Raw genomic sequence first — 21,697 nt, 5'->3', positions numbered from 1 at the left:
AGGGGGGTGAAGGAAGGGGAGGGGGTGGCTATAGATGGTCAATGTCCTTGGGGCTGATAGCTGGTTTGGCAAGTCCTATCTCTGGCTCTCCCTCAGGCACGTCCGGCCCTGCACATCTGGACTCTGACAATGAGTAACCTTTTTAAAACTCTAGTTCTGCAATACATGTCCATGAAGCTTTCACCAAGAATCCCCATTCTGTGTTCTAAAATACTATATATATACACACACACACAGAGTGAATCCTCATTTATGGTCAGCTATGGGGATTGATTCTGGGAACCTGACTTTGAGATAGAGATAGATGTATAAATGTGTTTGACAAGTGCTCTTGGGGACCATGGCTGTGACAAAGAGGAGAGAAGAGGATAGGGTGGAGAGCACTCTGGCTCTAATGCAGTCACAAGAGTATGCAGGCAGCCCTGTGTGGGGCTCAGGAGCTGGCCTGACCCTGAAGTCTTAGCCTAGACTGGAACAAGCAGGAGGCCTGGCCTTAAATTCCCCATTGGCTAAGGACAAGGTTCCTGGTCAGAAACTAGTTACCACATTGTAACCACATAGCCATCCCTTCTCCAATATCATTCTTCCTGAATTTCCAAGTCCAATCATGAGGATATTTGGGGGTCCACTCTGACCTTTACTCAGAGCAAACATAAAAATCAGGCGGATGGGCAGGGAGTGGAATGGCCTAAGGTTAAGCTAAACCTCAATTTTAATGGGTCCATAAGTTCAGGAGGGAGTCCATTTGGCATTGTCATCTGTGCCTTCTGTGTCCTTATCCCGGGTGTGCTGACTCTGTGATACGATGCCACCTCAACTCACATATGTCAGGGTGAAAATCATGTATGAGTTTTCTGGGAAGAACTCTGCCTTTTCCTACCATCTGGAGGTATACAACATCACTATGCAAAGCTCAGAAGAGAGGGGTGGAGATTGTGGAGGCCTTAAAAGTTGAGGATCTTTTCTGATTAAGGCACATATTTTTTCCTGTATAATTTTTCCCTTGCTCTTTCACTAATGATGGTTGACTTCATTCCTAGCCTGAAGTAAACTGGAGTCTAAGATTTGGATTAGGGAAGCCCCTCTTTTTGAGATGATAGGCCCAGCAAGGGATCCCACTGCATACAGGTTCCTATTCCCAAGGAAGTTGTTGCTGAAGAATCACAGCATGGGGGCAGCAGCACAGGATGTCTCCCAGCTTTCTCTCCTGCACTTGCTGCAAGTGTAATAAGGCTGTTTGTTTGTTTGTTTGTTTGTTTTTTATTGGAAATTCCTACAAAGCTGGTCAGAAATAATACATGCCTTTAATACCAGCACCCAAAAGGTATTTTTGTTTTTGCTTTTATTTTTGTTTTATTTCATTTCATTATTTCTGTAATTGTTGTTAGGATTCTTATTGTTTTCTTTGGTAATTCCCTCTACCTCTTTACTCTCTACCTAGAATGTGAAGCCTATGCTCTGCATTGTCCTATTATTCATGTTAAGAATTTTATTCTTACCACCAACACCACAGATGATCACATTATTTACTTTCAAATCAGGAAAACAGGCATAAAGAAGAAAGCTATGTTGTTTGGTCTCAGGTAACCAGCCAATCAGGAGTATAGGATGGCTTCCCATTGTTTTGGGTTAGGTAAGCTTCTGTTATTGAGATGAAAGGCCTCTGTTGAAACCTCCAGTTGAGTAACAGAGAGCCTGGAAAGACTGAAAGAGAGGTTGCACCTTGAAGGTGAAGGCTGGCCCTTCAGTGCCTCTGCAGCCTGAGGCAGAGTTCTGTTGTGAACACAAGAGCACTTGGCCAGAGATCATAGGGGACTGCATTTTGGTTGAGCCCTGAGACCTGGATGAGCAGAGGCCTCCACAGTCCTGATAAAGGGAAGCAGAGCCACATAGATGTGAGGGAACAATGGATCTTTGAACTGCATGTTCTCCACCTCATTTATCTTGTATACATAATATATGTAAATGACAAGGGCATCCTACTTTATCACATCTAGTCTCTCTATCTGTTAAAGCATGTGCAAATGTAAATACAGTACAGTGAGTTCAGCAATACATTGTATCCCATTTTGTTAAAGAACTTTGTTTTATTTCTATTTATATATTTTTTCTTTTTCACTTTACATTCTGCTCACTGACTACTGATACTTAATTACTCTCCCACAATCCTTCCCCAATTCTCCTGGCACAGTCTTCTCTGAGTGTATGAGGGCCAATTGTCTCAGTACCTCCCTTCTTTAACCAAAGCCTTTCCTGGGGGCATTGGTGAGGATGCTGGTTTTGAATGCCTTGGACTTGGCTTTCTTCATGCTCCAATTTGCTGGCTTTCGGGAGTTTGTGAAGAAATGTCTGTGAACTTGGTCCTTCATCCAGATGGTACACAACAGGCAATGGTTTTGTTAATATTTTTGAGAGTATATTTCAATCAAACCTATCCTACTAATATCCTAACAATAACAAAGGTAATGGGAGGGTACACATCTATTCCATTAGTTTTCAGTTCTTCTCAGAGCAGCAGTGTAGAAGCCCACAAAGCTGGCAAAGTGAAGTGAGGTCAGGCAGGGGTCTTAAGAGCACAGTCCTACATTCTTAGAGTAACTCCTAGGGATTTACCATATCCATACACCCGTAGCTCCATATGCACTGGACCCCAGGGAAGTGCTCAACATTCATTGCTTTTGCCACGCAGTTTGCCACAAATGTTAGAAATCTGAAAAGTTCAGGAAAATTGAAGATGTGAATAATCCCAGTGACTGGAGTAAGCTCAAACAGTCTGTGACAACAAAGAACTGATTGAGCATCCAAGAGACAAGACGCTCACCAGGATCATAGCTTTATCCCAGTAAGAAAATTTGAATAATAAGTCTTTAGGTGAAAAGATAAATTAGGAGGTCATAGACCTAAAAGTTTTATCCTTTGCGCTCAGGGGAGCAGCCATTCTGTCAGCCTTTCCTGGCCCTCGGTCACAGGATCAGAGTTCTCACCTGGAAGCAGGGTTATCTGGAAGGCACATAATACATATCCACAGACTCCTCTTTGGGTACAAACTGATAGGCAACTTCAAGGCTTAAAGTCATTCTCTCTCTCTCTCTCTCTCTCTCTCTCTCTCTCTCTCTCTCTCTCTCTCTCTCAGCTTGAGGCTGCACACACGCTGCATTCTTTTGTGCACTCCGCTTTTTTTATTGCAGTTTTCTTTTCTCAAACTCCCACAATCATGCACACGTCTGTTCATTACTCTTTCATTCTCACACACACTCTTCATACACACCTTGTACATATCTCACACACACCACATGCACTCTCCTGTCATGTACACACACATAATCTTCATACACACCTCACAAATATCTCACACACACCACATGCACTCTCCTGTCACTCACACACACAGTCTTCATACATACCTCATACATATCTCACACACAGCACATGCACTCTCCTGTCACGCACACACACAATCTTCATACACACCTCATACATATTTCACACACACCACATGCACTCTCCTGTCATGCACACACACAATCTTCACACACACCTCACACATATCTCACACACAGCACATGCACTCTCCTGTCACGCACACACACAGTCTTCACACACACCTCACACATATCTCACACACAGCACATGCACTCTCCTGTCATGCACACACACAGTCTTCACACACACCTCACATTCTCTCCTCACTCATTCTCAAATGCTCTCCTCATGCTCTCTCCCTGGCTCTCACATTTGTTCTCAGACTCGCTCCCTCATTAGCTCCCTCATTCACTCTTCACATTCTCTCTCCACTCACTCTTCACATGCTCTTGTCATGCTCTCTCCTTCGCTCTCACATTTGTTCTTACATTAGCTCTGTCATTTACTCTCTCATTCACTCCCTCGTGCTCTCTCATTTAGTCTTCACATGTTCTGTAGTTTTTCTCTTGCCCCAGTCCATTATTAATAATCCAAAAGCGGGTAGAAAAAAGAGATTTATAATCATTGCCAAATCAAATGCAAAGAATGACTACATCTCACCAAGAACTAAGAATTACAACTGTTCTCCAAAGTTTCAGGCTTGCCCTATACCCAGGCCTGTGGCCAATATAATAATAATAATTGTAAACTTATCATTATTTAAACTTAACTCTTTACTTTTATACTTCAGAGTCCAAAGCCCCGAGATCAGCTAATTGCATTTTCCTGCGACACTCTAATGATAAATGACATGGGCAAAACTGCCAGGCAGTGGCCAGAAAGAATCAAGGTAACCCTTAGCACACTAATTCCACTAGCGTTCTGCTCCTTGCACACAATGACACTCATAAGGGTTCCAGTAGTTAGACTTAGTTTACTAGTATATTATTTTATATATTCTATACTTCCTTAACTAGTCTATAATATTATGTAAAACTTACTTCCTAACTTCAATAACTTTTTCCTTTCTTAAGGTCCCAATGTTGGCTCTAATTCATTTTCTCTTATTTTCTTCAAGCTGTCTTTGCAAGTCAAACCCTAATCTAGAACTACAATTCTGCAGTTATTACATTTTTTCCAAGATGAGAACACACAGTATCCACCTGGGCCACTAGGGCTGTGCTGTGCTGTGCCCCTATGCATCAATTTCCAATCGTCTAAGAATCATAACATCAAGGAACATCTAGTTTCACAGAATTCACCAGAGCAGAAGGAGAAAGAAGTAGAAAAGTCAGATATAATACAATAATTGTGCACACCAAGGCCAACTGATAGGCAGTCACACACAAATGAAATCTATACAGCCGTTGTCTAGGGCTAAGGTTTGGAGAAATGGAAACAACCAGTTTTTACAAAAAGCTACTGCGGTCTACTGCGATGTCTCCATTGTATGTTGTACCCAGCATTAGCCAGAACTCGGACAACAAAGGGAGGTCAAAAGGTTTCAGATTGGAAAGGAAGAAGTCAAAATATCACTGTTGCAGAGGATAGGGTAGTATACATGGGACACCCCAAAAGTTACAACAGAGAACTCCTAAGCCTGATAAACAACTTCAGCAAAGTGGCTGGGTATAAAATTAACTCAAACAAATCAGTAGCCTTCCTCTACACAAAAGATAAACAAGCTGAGAAAGAAATTAGGGAAATGACACCTTTCATAATAGTCCCAAATCATATAAAAATACCTCAGTGTGACTTTTATCAAACAAGTGAAACATCTGTGTGACAAGAACTTCATGATCTGAAGAAAGAAATTGAAGAAGATCTCAGAAAATGCAAAGATCTCCCATGTTCATGGCTTGGCAGTATGAAGATAGTAAAAATGGCCATTTTCCCAAAGTGACCTACAGTTGCAATGCACTCTCCATCAAAATTCGATTCCAATTCTTCATAGGGTTAGACAGAACAATTTGCAAATTCATTTGGAATAACAAGTAACACAGGATAGCTAAAACTATCCTCAACAATAAAAGGACTTCCCTGGGAATCACCATCCCTGAACTCAAGCAGTTTACAGAGCATTAGTGATAAAACTGTACGGTATTGGTACAGAGACAGGAAGATAGACCAGTGGAATAGAACTGCAGACCCAGAAATGAACCAGCACACCTATGGTCCCTTGATTTTTGACAAAGGAGACAAAAGCATCCAGTGGAAAAAGGATAGCATTTTTAGCAAAGGGTGCTGGTTCAAATGGAGGTCAGCATATGGAGGAGTACAAATCATCGTCTTCTTATTGCCCTGTGTAAAGCTTAAGTCCAGGTGGATCAAGGACCTCTACATCAAACCAGATCACTCAAACTAATAGAAGCAAAAGCAGGGAAGAATCTTGAACACATGGACACTGGAAAAAATTTCCTGAACAAAACACGAATGGCTTATGCTCTATGATCAAAAATAGACAAATGGGACCTCATAAACGTACAAAGCTTCTGTAAGACAAAGGACACTGTGGTTAGGACAAAACAGCAACCAACAGATTGGGAAAAGACCTTTACTAATCCTACAACTGATAGAGGGCTAATATCCAAAATATACAAGAACTCATGAAGTTGGACTGCAGGGAGACTAATAACCCTATTAAAAATTGCAGTTCAGAGCTAAACAAAGAATTCATAGCTGAGGAATATGGAGTGGCTGAGAAGCACCAAAAGAAATGTTCAACATCTTTAGTTATGTGGGAAATGCAAATCAAAACAACCCTGAGATTCCACCTCACACCACTCTGAATGGCTAAGATCAAACACTCAGGCTATAGAAGAGGCTTGCACGGATGTGAGAAAGAGGAACAATCCTCCATTGTTGGTGAGATTGCAGACTGGTACAACCATTCTGGATATCAGTCTAGAGGTTCCTCAGAAAATTAGACATTGCACTAGCTGAGGACCCAGCTGTACCTCTCTTGCACATATACCCAAAAGATGCTCCAACATACAACAGGGCACATGCTCCACCATGTTCATAGCAGCCTTATTTATAATAGTCAGAAAATGAAAAGATCCCAGATGCCCTTCAACAGAGGAATGGAAACAGAAAGTGTGGTACATCTACACAATGGAGTACTACAGAGATATCAAAAACAATTACTTCATGAAATTCATAGGCAAAGAGAATGAACTAAAACATATCATCCTGAATGAGTTAACCCAATCACAGAAACACACACATGGTATGCACTCATTGATAAGTGGATATTAGCCCAAATGCTCAAATTCTCCAAGATTCACAGACCAAATGAAACTCAGAAAGGATGACCAAAATGCTGATTCTTCACTCCTTCCTTTAAAGGAGAAGAAGAATCCCTATTGAAGGGATAGGGATGCAAAGTTTAAAACAGAGCCTAGAGGAATGTCCATTCAGAGTCTACCCCACATGTGGCTTATACATACACAGCCTTCAAACTAGATAAGGTGGATGAAGCTAAGAAGTGCAGGCTGATAGGAACTGGATATAGATGTCTCCTGAGAGGCACAGCCAGATCATGTCAAATACAGCGGTGAATGCTAGCAGCAAACCATTGAACTGAGAACTGGACCTCAGTTGGAGGAAGTACAGAAATATTGAAAGAGCTGAAGGGACTTGCAACCCCATAAGAACAACCATGCCTGCCAAGCAGAGTTCCCAGAGACTAAACCAGTACCAACCACTATACAGGGACTGTGCCATGGCTCCATCTGCATGTGTATCAGAGGATGGTCTTTTTGGGCACTAATGGAATGAGCAGCCCTTGGACCTGCCTCGGCTGGGAAAGTGGATGTCTGGTGAAGGGAATATTTTATAGCAGAGGTGGAGGGCGATGGTATTCGGACTTATTTCTGGAAAACAAGGAAGGAATAACATTTGAATTCGAAATGAAAAATATCCAACTAAAAATCAACAACAACAAAATGGTATTTTGAGCTTCGAATCAAAAAAAGCCACAGTCAGGAAACAGAGAAGTGTATGCCTCTGGTTTTCTTCAAATATGCTTGGGGCCCAGGTAGGTTCTGGGCCTAGGCTGAACCAAGCAGGTTCCTGCCACTGACTGCTCCTCTATTCCTGTTTCCAGAGGCACCATGCAGATTAATATTGGGCCAGAGATGTGGGAAAAGCTGGTCAGAAGTGGCTTTCTTTCCTGTGGTCTCAGGATTATCTGCATTCCAGGGTGTTCAGCATTTTCTGCCCCAGGATTTGGGTGCAGGATTCCCGATGGCTTTAAACTCCCTTATACCATGTTTATATGTCCTGGGAGGTATTACAGAAAAATTAATGTTTATCCTATTAATTTGGTCAAAACTCTCATCGACAGAGTATAATTTAGAGGTAACTATATATTTGACAGCAAGCATACACAGTGGGTAATGTATGCATGATGAAGTTGAAATTCAGAGTTGGAAACACAGTGCACAGTCACTGTATAAATGCCTGTGAATCTCAGTCTGACTGGGAAGTGATTTGATGCCCAGTCCCCATGAGAATTCAGAGATCCATCCCTCCCTGATAGCTGTGGGACTTCAGATGTTGACACCAGTGATCAATAAAGAAGGTTCTTAAGAGTGAAGAGTTTGAGATTACTCCTTTATTGACCAGAATACATCCAATTTACTTGATAGTAACCAGATGCAGGTAGTCAATATATACAGTCTATATCCTTATCAAAATAGAAAAGCAAGAAGAAAACAACAACAGTAAATAACAAATCTTCAAATGAATAGAAGGAAAACCAAATAACCAAAACAATTAAAAATTAACCAAACTTTAAATAGAGGAATTGCACTAAGCATTTTGGCTGCTCCTTTTGCAGAATAGACTTATAGCCTTTGGCTTGCCTTGGAGACATAGTAGACAAGCAGTTAGTGATGGTAATAATCTTTTCGAGAGGAGTGGAAGTAGGTCTGTTTTGTTGGAGTGGGGGTATTAAGGAAAAAGCCATCCAACACTGAGTATAAATGATATTACAGACTTTGTCACAAAGTCTTTCCAATATTGTGAACTGATCTCCATGAAACTCTTCTGGGTGACCCATCAGGACAAGTACAAATTTACACGTGCACAGTCTTTCTGGATGACCAGCAGCTCTTGATAGATGTGCATCAGCAATTTTCTGAGTCCCTCAAAAAGTGCACACTTGCTGGAGAGAGGCAAGGTGAAAATACAGCGTATTCAATCCAAAGAAATCAAACTAAAGTAGGAAAATGCAGTCCACAATTGCTATGGACATTACAGATGAGATGTTATAGTGGTGTATTTGCTGTGCACACTTAGTTCTCCTCCTGTAGTTCTTCTCTCCAAGGTAGATCTTGTCCTGGACTGTGTCATGTTCGAGTTTCTGCTGGAGAATTTCAGACCTAGCAGAGCAAGGGAATAAAGATTTAGTGAGCGGTTGTCAATTCAGCTCTCCCTCTTACATCAGCTCTATTCAGTTGGATAATCCAGCATGACCTGTCACCTGAGGTCAGTCCCTGCATCCCCAAGTGTCCTAGAGTACCTGTGCTTGGATTTATATCTCATCTTTCAAACTGCTAGAATTTGAACTGTGGACTATGCACTGTACTGGGATTAAGAGAAAAATGAGCATTTTTCCCACTGGTCCAGGTATATGACATTGAATAATAACATTGTAGCTATGTCTGAATCTGAGTTCAAGAGAGGTATGAGCAACCTAGAATACCATGTGGATTCCTTCTGGAGAACATGCCCAGAATTGAGGTGAAATTTCTGATTATGTCAGCACTGAAGGAACCCGTCTAGTTTCCATTTGTAAAAACTGAATCTGCAAATACACAGAGAAGCCATCTCACTTCAAATTCATGCTCACCGCACAGATCTTGTAATCACTGAGAATGTGCTCCATGCAAATCTTCCCAGCGTACACATGGACATTAAAGGTGATTGTGATGTAGAAACAGAACAGCACCCCTGTAAGTCTATGGCTAGTGCAAGGCAGTTTGTGAGAGGACAGAATAGAAAATGTCCTCGGATCTTTCCGGAGAGATCACAGGAAGAAAGGAGTAGAACGTAGCAAGAAATCCAGAGGATCATATATATATTGTTTCATGGGCAAAATTCACATGAACTGTACCAGAACTATACTCTGAGTAGCTCTTTAACTGCCTGAGGCTGAAATCCAGGTGGGGTGGTCATCCACCCAAAAAGGGTATTTATATAGGGAAGGATATTCAAATGGCTTCTTCCAGCCTGTGTTCCTACCTGAACATTAATGCTTAATGTAAAGATTCCCCAGGATTCGCTGGAGGCATAAAAACAAATGTTGAGTGGGATATGTACATAGTGGCCAGAGCCTATAGACAGCTCAGTCAGTGATGTGCTGTCCTCCCATAAACCGTCATAGACTCAGGGTTCTTTCTCCATTAACAATCTGGCTTAGCAAGTCCCAAAGGCTGTGTAGAGCTGTCTTGTTGCTCAGCAAAGGATCATATATTGATGGTGGACTAGACTCTTGTTCTTGTTCACTCTTTCAGACTTTCCCCAAAGTGTGCAACTTCTTCTAATCGGAGCTGTCTTTACCATAGCCTGAGTGACTTCATGCCCAAAGCTAGAATCATAGGAAATCTCCATAACCAGGATCCAAATCAACAAATTTTCTCCCCGTAATGTGATTGTTCCACAGATAATTTGAATACGTAAGTAAACGCTAGCATGGATTATCTCACACTGAATCAGAATCTATGGAAGGGCTCCATCGTATGGTACACTTTTACTCCTTGGCTGATGGACGTCTGGATAGATTCTCCTTCAAGGTTACTCTGGGACCACAACAACATTGATGCTCCCTAGTTGCAATGGCAATACCTACTCCTTGTTGTGGAATCACTGGGTTAACTAAAACTTCTGTTCCACTTTCTGAACATGGCTTCTCATAGGGCTACCTGTTCTTACACTGTCAGACCCATTTGAAGCTCATCATTTCTCCTAACCCATTGAGGCTGAAATTAACTGAGAGAAAATGATGTTGATCAACAGCACTTGCAGAATGTTACACAGATAACATAGAGGAGCTCTTTGGATTATCTGTGTACCTAAAGGGTTTCCTGGAACTGCCCTGTTCTTGCACCACAGCATAGCTATGGGACTTTTTCTGGATGACGATACAATTCCAAGCAACTCAAATTCTCAATGAATAAAATCCAAGCCAAACTCCCAGGGGAAGTTGTAGTGTGCCAAGGTAGCTCGAAAGAAATGGTAGCAGGCAATGTGGAAAGCAACCTTGGAGAAGACACAGTGAGTGACATAACCTTCCAGTGGGCTTTCACAATTCACAAAGAACAGAGAAGCAACATAAACTCATGGATTTTTCTAGAGAAGCCTTGCCCTTACCTCCCAGTACTCCATTCCTTTGATGTGCTCCAAAGGATTTCAATGCAGATCAGTAGTTTTGCCCCTAATCACTTGAAAATCTAACTTTACAGGTGTTTTTCTGTCCTCTTTTTAGGGGTTGCATTTCTAAAGGATTTTATTGTCCTGCTTCTACACCATAACAAAAAGGGACCTGCAAGCTCTAGGCCTGTACCATTTGTTACCCCTGTGAAACATGACTCACTTGAACCTATTTCCACTCCTCCCCCAGACTTCACAAGATAATTCATTCTGAAATTTTTGGAAACAATAAATTAGTAATTTAAGTGTCCTTCTGCTGTACAGAGCTAGATGGAGATGCCAAATGACTGGGCAGCTCTATTTCATGTTTCATGGATGTAAAGTGAATGCTTAGAGTACTTTTCTCATGAAACTTGGAAATAGAGGGAAACATACGTTCACTACTGCAAACACACACACACACACACACACACACACACATACCCACACACCACACACACACACACACACACACACAAACACACACACAAACACAGACACACAGATACACACTTGCATGCACAAATGAAAACTTTGCTCTTATGCAGCACATTTCCTGTTGAGTGAGGAATTAGTGGGAACAATGCTGTGTACAAGTCTCTTAGACACAAGTAAAATGTGCTGCCCTGGCCTGTACTCATTTCCACTTCAGGAAACCTTTCTATGCAGATACTTGCTGGTCCGACAAGTAAGTTACATGTTCTGCACAGATAGCCTAAACAACACAACATCAAATCCCCAAGAGAGATTTCTAGGAAAAGACTCCATCAAGCTCTATGCTGACTCATCATAGGCCCCTCACTAAAACTACTCTGTTTCCTTCATAGAAGACTTTGGAAGCACCAGAGGAGACAGTGACTCATGGTCAGTTCCCAGGAACATTTGATCACATTAGAGTTCCTGTGGTATTAAAACAACCTCAATGTCAGTCAGAAAAAGGCTAAATAAATAACATACAGTGAATTTTCTGAAATGCAGCACTGTGTACAATATTGAGAGGGAATCTATCCTGAAAGGATGCAGTGCCCATGATATAGTCAGCAAAGCAATGTCAGCAGAGGGTTGCACTCTAGGATTCCATGCAATATCATGGTGAAGGCAATAAGACAATCCAGAATCTTCCCGGGGGATAACTCTGTTCAGGTAAAGTGAAGAAATCTAATCCTTATTTTTAAAATAGCTGAATGGTTTAAGAATGTGTTGAGACAAATAAGAGAGGGGGCTCCACTTGGAACTGGACGAATGATGCAAAGACTGCTGGCCAGCACAAAACAGGAAGCTTCATGTTTGTTGAGAGACCTAGGCTTAAAGGACTAAGTTAGATAATGACTGGACAAAACTGCATGTCATGAACTGGCCTCCCCGCATGCTCCCTAAGATGCAGGTCAGCACAGCAATGCAACTTTCTTGGTGAGAATTGGGGGTACATATGGATAACTTTGTTCTTGAAGTCTCAAGTCTCTCATACCAACCCTCAGCCTTTGAGAAACCTTTTCCACATCCTTGCTCTTCTAAACAGCTTCAGGTTCTAAGGCCCAGTTATGAACTCTCCAGGAGCACTCAAATAAGACAGGACTGACATGGTGATACACAGGCTCTGTAGTTACCCAAGATCTATGAAGCATGAAGTCACCATCTTCATATACAGGGACATGAGGGGAGGAAGAACAAAAGCCACCACAAATGACAATGAGAACCATTTCTTTGGCATTTCCACCAGGCTCTCCTCCTTGAAAACTACTTACTTCCTGAGTCTCACACGATCCCTGTAAAGAAAATGGGCTCTGGGCTTTTGCTTCATCCCTCAAAGCCCTGCTCTAGTCTAAAGAGGGGCTCCCACATAGCACCCCCCATCCATAATGGCATGTAGTGCTGTGCTGTGTGATCAACCTATCTCCCTTAATAAACTGCAGATTCTCGAAGAGCAGGAGCATTTGCTTTCCAAACATGCAGTTTCTTGAAAAGGGGCTATCTCCACAGAAAGCCTTGTAAACCATCACATGAATGAACACTTGGATGAGACCTAGGTCAGGACATGGATCAGTCAATAGACAGTTACATTGGTTTGTCTATGTTTATGGTAAGACCTGAGGACAACCTGACCCTGAGGCCTAACCCTACCTGCTGTTGCTTGGCTCTGGGGTCACAGATGTTCATTCCGGCCTCTTCACAGAGCCTTTTTGTCTCCACAGAGAATGCTGGCAGTTCAGTCTGCTCCACCAGCAGTTCTCTCTTCTCATTCAGCAAAATCTGTATATTGTTCTTCAATTGAGCTTGTTCACGCAGGAGCTGGGATTGCCTGATGCTGAACCACAAACAAAAAATGGTAAATCCCAGCCAGCTTCTATTTGCCTGTCACTCCTGCAAGTCCAATCATCCCTTCAAGGGTCCTCATCCTCAGAAATCCCCAGAATAGAGCCACACTATGCAGGTTAGCACCAATTAGAGGAGGTCAAATCCAGAATCCACATTCCACATGAATCAAAGTACTTCTCAAAATCCTGACACTAAGACGGTTTATATAAATCGAGGAAGAAGACATGGTCCATAAGGGAGCTCGTATGTCCATGGTATGGTGAAACCATCTTCACGTTGTGGGGAAAGCCCCTCTGAGGGGTAGTTGAAGACCCAATAGATATAGACTCTTTCCATGTGTTTCTCATGGATCACAGATCTTTAAATCTCCTGTCAGAGTCCTAGAGATTCAGAGTTGATTGATATTCCCATCATGGTGCAAACCTTTTCAATCTAGAGGAACTTTAACGGGGAAAATAACAATTGGAGGGTCTTCTACACCCTTCACATGTACGACAACTGAGTCCAAGAGCTACAAATCTAAGACACTTGCCAGGAGGCAGCCTTCTTGTTAAGAGTCAAACACCATGGAACCAGAGCCCTGACTTTTGTTAAAGTCATACAGGACAGAAGCATTCCCTGCCTAGTGCTGGGTTCTCATCTCTGTCATCGACTCACCGGTAGGAACTGTTCACTTGTATGAGCTCCTTGTACCTCTCCATGGCATCACTTATTGAGTTGGTCATCATTTGCATAGCCATCATTCTCATCTCATGTTCAGATTGAAGGACTGGCAATTCGACATGCAGCCTGGGTTAGGTCATGGCCAAAGGAACAAATAATGTTTTGAACTCACGATTTCAGAATTAGGTGAAATGTAAATAATAATATACAATAAAAAATTTCAAATTCAAGGAATGGTGGAAGGGAAGAAAATGGCAAACTCAAAAACCAGACCAAAACCCAACAGTGAGACTCAATCCACAGAAAATATTTCTATGTAAATAAGCAAACATTTGTTTTGAAATAAGGACTCCTTGGAATCCTGAGAGATATGGTTCTGCAAAGACTCACTATATAGGAGGGGCAGAGCCTGAGAGCTGCCTGTTTGGGAATAACAACTGTCAAGACCACAGTGACCATTTCTAGGTCACAATAAACAATCCCTGGATAGTTAAAAAGATAAAAAAACTAAAGATCAAAGCAGGGGAAACAAATTAGGTAAAATCAGACTGTTCTCTCTATTACTTAAACTCAGTATGTTCCACATACTTGCTCCTTCAAAGTATTTGTACTGGTTAAGTTTATTATCCTGGGCACAGGACAACAGAGTCACGGTACCAGTTGGAGGGACCTGACCATCAAGAGCTGGCCAGGTAAGCATGATGGAATTCACTAGTTCAGGAAGAAGATTCCTCCAGTCTGTGCCACAGCTTTGGGCCCAAGAGAAAGCTGTGATGACATTTCTCTTGTTTTGAAAGCAGGTATACTCAATCCTTGGTTTCTATCGTTACATGAATTCCCAGAGGGCATAACTATGTTTGACAGGGAAGAGGATTTATAGCACCTCCTCCCCTCAGGAGAGTCCTGTGTGCCACCAAGGTATACAGAAGGAGCAAAGAGCTGTGTTGATCAGTGTGGGCCTCCATGTACTAATCACTATCATGACCTGCAAACTGTTGATCAAACAAATCCTCAGACCCATTCAAAGGTCTCAGACGTCCTGATCCAGAGTAAACCACCAACAAATACTGCCAAATATACACACCACCCATATCCAAACACATTTAGAATGCCAACTACATCCATGGAGGTGCCATAGAATCAGTGTATAATGAACAAATTCAGAGGAAAGAGTGATGACGTGCAGGCATTTCATTCACACACACAGTTGCAGCAAGTGTGACAAGGTCATTCTAGCTGTTGACAGAACCAATGCTAATCCAAGAGGCTCGGGGTCAAATACAAAAGAGGTTGACCCTAAACACACAGCACCTAGCTCATCTCACAAGCAAATGCCTGCCAAATCTCCTTAAAATCCAGGATGAGAGGTGAAACTCTCTCGTGCTATGAGTAAATCTTGAGGTAGCAGAGAGAGAGCGCAAGACAGTGAACAGGTTACTGGGCATAATGACTACCTGTGGTCCCACTCATCATAGATATAAAGATCCAGGATTTGATAAAGTTCATCCCTCTCGAATTGACACTTCTGGATTTCAAATTTGAGTTCCTCCAGTTCCTTTAGACACTCCTCTTGCTGACTGATGACATTTTGGGATGAAGCCTTCCTACCAAAACCTGTAGACAGATAAACCCAAGTGAATTTGCATATTTGAACCAATGGGCAGAATAGATCATTCTGAATCCGAAAAGGAGGTTGAGGAAGGGGAAATGGTAGAGACTGGGTGAATCCGTGAAAGAGCAGAAAAGCTTTCTTAAAGGTTCATTCTTAAGCTATGTCCCTGTTCCCAACCTCTAATGCCATACACGTGCCACACTCACTATTACACAACCACTGGCACTGAAAGTTATAATATGACTGAGACATAAACATCTGCGACATTGTTATATCAGATGTGGTGCAGATAATCCTGGAGTTCATAATGACTTCATAATGTTTAGCACCATCAAGCTCTAACCAAGTGTGGTCCAGCCCAAAGTGTCTGAGAACTCAATTCATGACTAGGGGTGCATCCTTCCTTGTTCTTGCCATCAAGACTTATGTAACCTACAGTAATCTAGAGGATGAAGTGCTTCAACTCCCAACCATGGATGGTCACATTGTTAATCTCACAGTGCCTCCTCCTGCCAATCATTGACACTCATAGTTAAAAAGCTTCAAGAAAAGACACTGAAGTCTTACAACTTTATGGCTTTCTCTCAAATTAAAGATCAGGAACTCCTGACTCTTGGTTTGCCTTTGAAAAATCCCAAGGCTCCTGCTTGTAAGGCCTAGTCTTAGAAGGCACATCTCAAACCTACCTCCTTGAGGATGTTCCCCAACTCTGCCCACGACTCACCAAGCCTTCCCAAGAATGATTTCCTCCATCCTGTTTCACTAGAGAGGGGATCAGCTTCCCTCTGACCTGGTGCTGTCTCTCCTTGATCAACACTTTCCTTCCGAAATAGCCTGAGCAGCTGGCGAAACATGCCTGCTTGTGAACCCAAAGGGAACTGAAGTAATATCCCAAAGGCAATTGGTGTCACCACAACACTGGTGACATCACAGAAGATTCTAGGGATCTCTTAGATACAATAGAGTGTCCAGTGAACGGCTTACTGGTGATGTCACTGGAAAATTCTATGGCCTACCTACTAACCAGCTCTCCCCACACTGATGAATTTCTGTGGGGACCCTTTCCTCCAGTCTCTCATGTGTCACTGGGAATACCATTTGGCAACCTCTATTTCAAAGCTAGATATGTCTCTCTGCTTCATTAGAAGTCAACAATGCTTTTGCTGGGGAGGGTTGCTTACAACCCTGAATTGGAGAACAGATTTTTCTTAGCACCCAAATCTCTAGGGACCAAGGAGGAGGGAGACTTTTCTTAAAAGTAAATCTACTACTCGAGACAATGCATGTGACATGTATTTCGATTTCTAAGCTTTTTCCCTTTTTCTGGAGGCCAATATATTTCTTCTATACCTCTGAGTGTATAAAACCTGGAAATATTTGCTTACTGTGCAGTCCTTGAAAGCCGACCTTGTTTCCATTTACATATCCATGTATTTCACAAAATCAATGGTCTATAACCCTATTTTTTTGCAATAAGAACTCCTTTTCCTTGGGAACATAGGGATCAACTACAGAGCATATATAAAACAATAAATTTCTGTCTGTTTTATATATTATGGAGGACATCCTCCCTTTCTCAAATATAACAAGACAATTATATTGGACATCAGTGAGCAAATGTCAACCTAGACCTTGTGTTACCACATTGTAACTATATAACCATCACTTCTCCAATATCCTTCTCCGTGAATAGACAAGTCTAGGCATGAGAATATTGGGGACTACAACATGATCTTTTACTTGTAACAAACATAAGAATCAGGAGGACGGGAAGGGAGTGGAATGGCCTGAGTTCAGGTTGAACCTCAATTTTAATTGGTCCATACGTTCAGGAGGGAGTCTATTTGGCATTGTGATATACGGATTCTGTCTTCTTATCATAGGTGTTATAATAATTCAACATGAATGTGTGCTATAATGCCAGCCCACCTCAGAGATGTAAGAGTGAAAATCATGTCTGACCTTTCTGGGAAGAACTCTCCCTTTTACTACCATCTGGAGTTATACAACATCACTATACAAAGCTCAGAAGAGAGGGGTGCAGATGTGCGGGCCTTAGAAGTTGAGGATCTTTTCTACTGATTAAGCCACTTGTTTTTCCTATGTTATTTTTCCCTTGCTCTTTTACTAATGGTGGCTGACTTCTTTCCTGGCCTGAGGTAAACTGGAGTCCAATCTTTTGGATTACCGAACCTTCTATTTTCGAGATGACAGTCCCACCAAGGGTCCTACTGCATACAGAAGGTATGAATAAGTCTCAGGGGCTGGAGTAAGTTAAAAAGGTCTGTTACAACAAAGAACTGATTAAGAAAACAAGAGCCCAGTTCTCATCAAGATCACAGTTGTATGAGATTAAGAAAATGTGAATAGGGCATCGGGTGAAAGATAAATTAATTAGGAGGTCATAGGCCTAGAAGGGGTAGCCTTTGATCTCAGTGGCGCTGCCATTCTTTCTGCCATTCCTCGTTCTCTGCCACAGGACCAGAGACTTCCCCATACAAATGGCTGGCCTTGCCAAAGACCTGGCAGGGCTTCTCCCTGTAGAATAGGACATGTAGAGTCCTTGAGGACTCACCAAGAGGTCTCCTCCACACAGGTTCCTTGTTGTCAAAGGGAAATGTTCCTGCAGAATCCTGCCATGGCAGCAGGAATTTCAACCTGGCTGCTCTTGGTCCAGCTCACTGGGTGCAGGCCTGAGGCCCAGGGGTATCTGGGGAAAGAAGCAGCACACACTACCTCACAGCTCTCTCTTTGTTGGATGCAACTGCTAGGACTGTGATAGGATTTTTGTTTCTTTGTGTGTTTATTAGAAATACCTACAAAGCTGATTAAAGTTGCAACATGCCTTCATACCCAGCATGCAGAATGTTTTTACATCATTGTTGTTCCTGTTTTATATTTGGATTTTTTTAAACATTTGTTTATTTCATGTATGTGAGTACACTGTAGCTTTCTTCAGATACACCAGAAGAGGGTATCAGATCCCATTACAGATGGTTGTGAGCCACTATGTGGTTGCTGGGATTTGAACTCAGGACCTCTGGAAGAGTAGTCAAGGTTCTTAACCATTGAGACATCTCTCCAACCCTGGATTTTGTTTTTTAATCCCTTCAGGAAATTTCCCTGTGCTTAGAATTTTAAGCACATGCTCGGGAGGAATCGATTATTCAAGTTCGGCAAAGCTTTTGTTCTCACCATCACTCCACAGATGATGCCATTACTTACTTTGAAATATGAAAACAGTTATAGAGAAGTAAATTAACCTGTAAGCTATCACAGAAGAAACACATCATGATTGTGGGATGGCACCCCAGTACTTTGTATTTCCTAAGTTATTTTTATTTAAAAATTTTTTATTGGCTTTTTTGGGTACATTTCATCTTTTTTAAATCCTTAAAGGTATCTTTTATTCCTCTCCTCCCATTTACAAGGTGGAATTTCACCTGTGATTGTTAGTCCAGATAGTTTGGTCAATGGCTTAGATATCACCCTGGCATAGTTTCCTTGGCATAATCTGTGTTAGAAGCAGACTCAAAGGTTCAGGACCAACAAATAATGAATTCCACTACATCTGGATACCTAGCCTCACAGCCAGGAAGGAACTGGATTTCCATTCACTATTTAAAAAAAAGATGCAGTTCATTAACATGTAAAAAATTTCTCAAGTATATTAAAGTGTTTACCATGATCATACAGTTTTTCAAATACCTGGCATTCATCTTTTTCCAAATCCGAAAATTTCTTTCTTATTCACAGTTTATTTTTTTTGATTATTTCTTAGTATTATTATCATTTTTTAAAATTTTAGTTTTTTAAATAGATATATATTTTTTATTCAAAACTTATTCCGTTTCCCAGCTTTTGGTCCTTAAGCCCCCCTCCCGTGCCCTCTCCCATATGTATGCTCCCCCAATCCATGCCACTTAGAAACCCCTTCCCGGACAATCCCCTGCACTGAGGGTCCAACCTTGTTAAGAACATGGGCTTCCACTTCCACAGGTGCCCCAACAAGGCTAGTCTCTCCTACATATGCAGTTGGACCCCTGGGTCAGTCCATATATAGTCTTTTGCTAGTGGTTTATTTGGTTGGCATTGCTGTTCATATGGGGTTGCAAGCCCTTCAGCTCTTTGAATCCTTCCTCTAATTCCCATAAAGGGCGTCCTGTTCTCAGTTCAGTAGTTTACTGCCAGCACTGACCTCTTTATTTGTCATGCTCTGGATGTGTCTCTCAGGGGAGATGTATATCCGGTCCCTTTCAGTAAGCACTTTTTAGCTTCATCAATCTTACCTAGTTTTGGTGGCTGTATATATATGGGCCACATGTGGGGCAGGCTCTGAATGGCTGTTCCTTCGGTCTCTGCTTTAGATTTGGCCTCCTGTGGATATTTTTGTTCCCCATTTTAAGAAGGAGTGGGAGCATCTGCACTTTGGTCATCCTTCTTCTTGAGTTTCCTGAGATCTGTAGATTGCATCTTGGGTAATTTGAGGTTTTGGTCAATATCCACTTATCAATGAGTGCATATTGTCAATGAGGGGTGCTGAGTACCTGGAAGAGAATGAGGGACAAGAGACACGAAGAAGGACGCCAAGACAAGAGTCTGATCAAGGTGACAATTTTATTTTTCCCCAAGGATGAATTTGTACCATAAAAAGGTAAGAGAGAGAGGGGTGAAGTAAGAAACATTTACGCACGCCAAGGACACAATATTCGTGTGGTCAGGGAATCGGCTGATGTTGACAGGATGTCAGAAAGATCACAGGTTTGTCATATCTATTAGTCAGCAGGCTGTTGGTTTTTCAGAAAGGTTACAGGTCATGACATTGGGTATCTTAACATCACACATTATCATATGATTATTCATCTTGACCACCACATTTGTATTAGTCTTCTGAGGTGGCTGTGGATTTTCCATGAACCCAGTCATACTTAATGCTAACCATAATAATAACATCAATAATGGAGGGCTTCAAGGCCATTGCTCCCAACAGCATACCAAGTATGTTTTTCTGTGATTGGATTACCTCACTGTGGATGATATTTTCTAGTTCTTTCCATTTGCCTATGAATTGAACGTAGTCATTGTTTTTGATAGCTGAGTGGTACTCCATTGTGTAGATGTACCACATTTTTCAAATCCATTCCTCTGTTGAAGGGCATCTGGGTTCATTCCAGCTTCTGGCTATTATGAAAAAGTCTGCTATGAACTTAGTGCAGCATGTGTATTGTTGTATGTTGGAGCATCTTTTGGGTACATGCCCAGGATAGGTATAGCTGTGTGCTCAGGTAGTGCAATGTCCAATTTTCTGAGGAAACTTCAGACTGATTTCCAGAGTGCTTGTACCAGTTTGCAATCCCAGCAACAATGGAGGAGTGTTCCTCTTTCTCCACATCCTCGCCAGCATCTGTTGTCACCTGAGTTTTTGATCTTAGCCATCCTGACTGGTGTGAGGTGGATTCTTAGGGTTGTTTTGATTTGCATTTCCCAGATGACTAAGGATGTTGAGCATTTCTTTATGTGCTTTTAGCTGTTCGATATTCCTCAGCTGAGAATGTTTTCTTCAGCTCCGAACCCCATTTATTAACAGGGGTGTTTGGCTCTCTGTACTCTAACTTCTTGTGTTTTGTGTATACTTTGGATATTAGTCCTCTATCAGATGCAGGATTGGTCAAGATTTTTTCCCAATCTGTAGGTTGCGTTTTTGTCCTAATGACACTGTCCTTTGCCTTACAGAAGCTTTTCAGTTTTATGAGGGCCCATTTGTCGATTCTTGATCTTAAAGCATAAGCTATTGGTATTTTGTTCAGGAAATTTTCCTTAGTTCTTATGTCTTCGGGACTCTTCCCTACTTTTTTTCGATTAATTTTAGTGTATCTGGTTTGATGTGGAGGCCCTTGATCCACTTGGACTTAATCTTTGTCCAGGGCAATAAGGATGGGTCAACTTACATTCTTCTACATGCTTACCTCCAGTTGAACAAGCACCACTTGTTAAAAATGCTATGTTTCTTCCATTGGATGATTTAACTCCTTTGTCAAAGATCAAATGACCATAGGTGTGTGGGTTCATTTCTGTGTCTTCAATTATGTTCCACTGAGCTGCCTGTCTGTATGCCAATACCATACAAACTATTGCTCTGTAATACTGCTTGAGGTCAGAGATGGTGATTCCCCCAGAAGTTCTTTTATTGTTGAGTATAGTTTTTGCTATCCTGGGTTTTATGGTATACCAAATGATGGCAAATTGCACTTTCTACCTTTATAAAGAATTGAGTAGGAATATTGATGG

The 21,697-nt window shown here is 41.8% G+C and overlaps 2 protein-coding genes across 2 annotated transcripts in view; both read right to left on the bottom strand.

The window, feature by feature from the left end:
• The window catches only part of LOC148003534 (disks large homolog 5-like), a 446,357-nt gene that overhangs the window by 179,766 nt on the left and 244,894 nt on the right, over window positions 1–21,697 (bottom strand). The window lies entirely within an intron of this gene.
• The window catches only part of Rcn1-ps7 (reticulocalbin 1, pseudogene 7), a 102,010-nt gene continuing 88,318 nt past the window's right edge, over window positions 8,006–21,697 (bottom strand). The window contains exons 3-6 of the mRNA XM_087567922.1: window positions 15,252–15,411; window positions 13,792–13,923; window positions 12,940–13,123; window positions 8,006–8,789 (exon numbers count right to left, since the gene is read on the bottom strand). Coding sequence (XP_087424048.1) covers window positions 8,784–8,789; window positions 12,940–13,123; window positions 13,792–13,923; window positions 15,252–15,411 — 482 coding nt within the window. The 3' untranslated portion in view covers window positions 8,006–8,783. The remainder of the gene's footprint in view (window positions 8,790–12,939; window positions 13,124–13,791; window positions 13,924–15,251; window positions 15,412–21,697) is intronic.

The sequence above is a fragment of the Rattus norvegicus genome, chromosome 9 (genome assembly GCF_021556685.1).
Source record: "Rattus norvegicus strain SHRSP/BbbUtx chromosome 9, alternate assembly SHRSP_T2T, whole genome shotgun sequence".
NCBI classification, from domain to species: Eukaryota; Metazoa; Chordata; class Mammalia; order Rodentia; family Muridae; genus Rattus; species Rattus norvegicus.
This window is presented reverse-complemented; position numbering and strand designations above follow the sequence as displayed.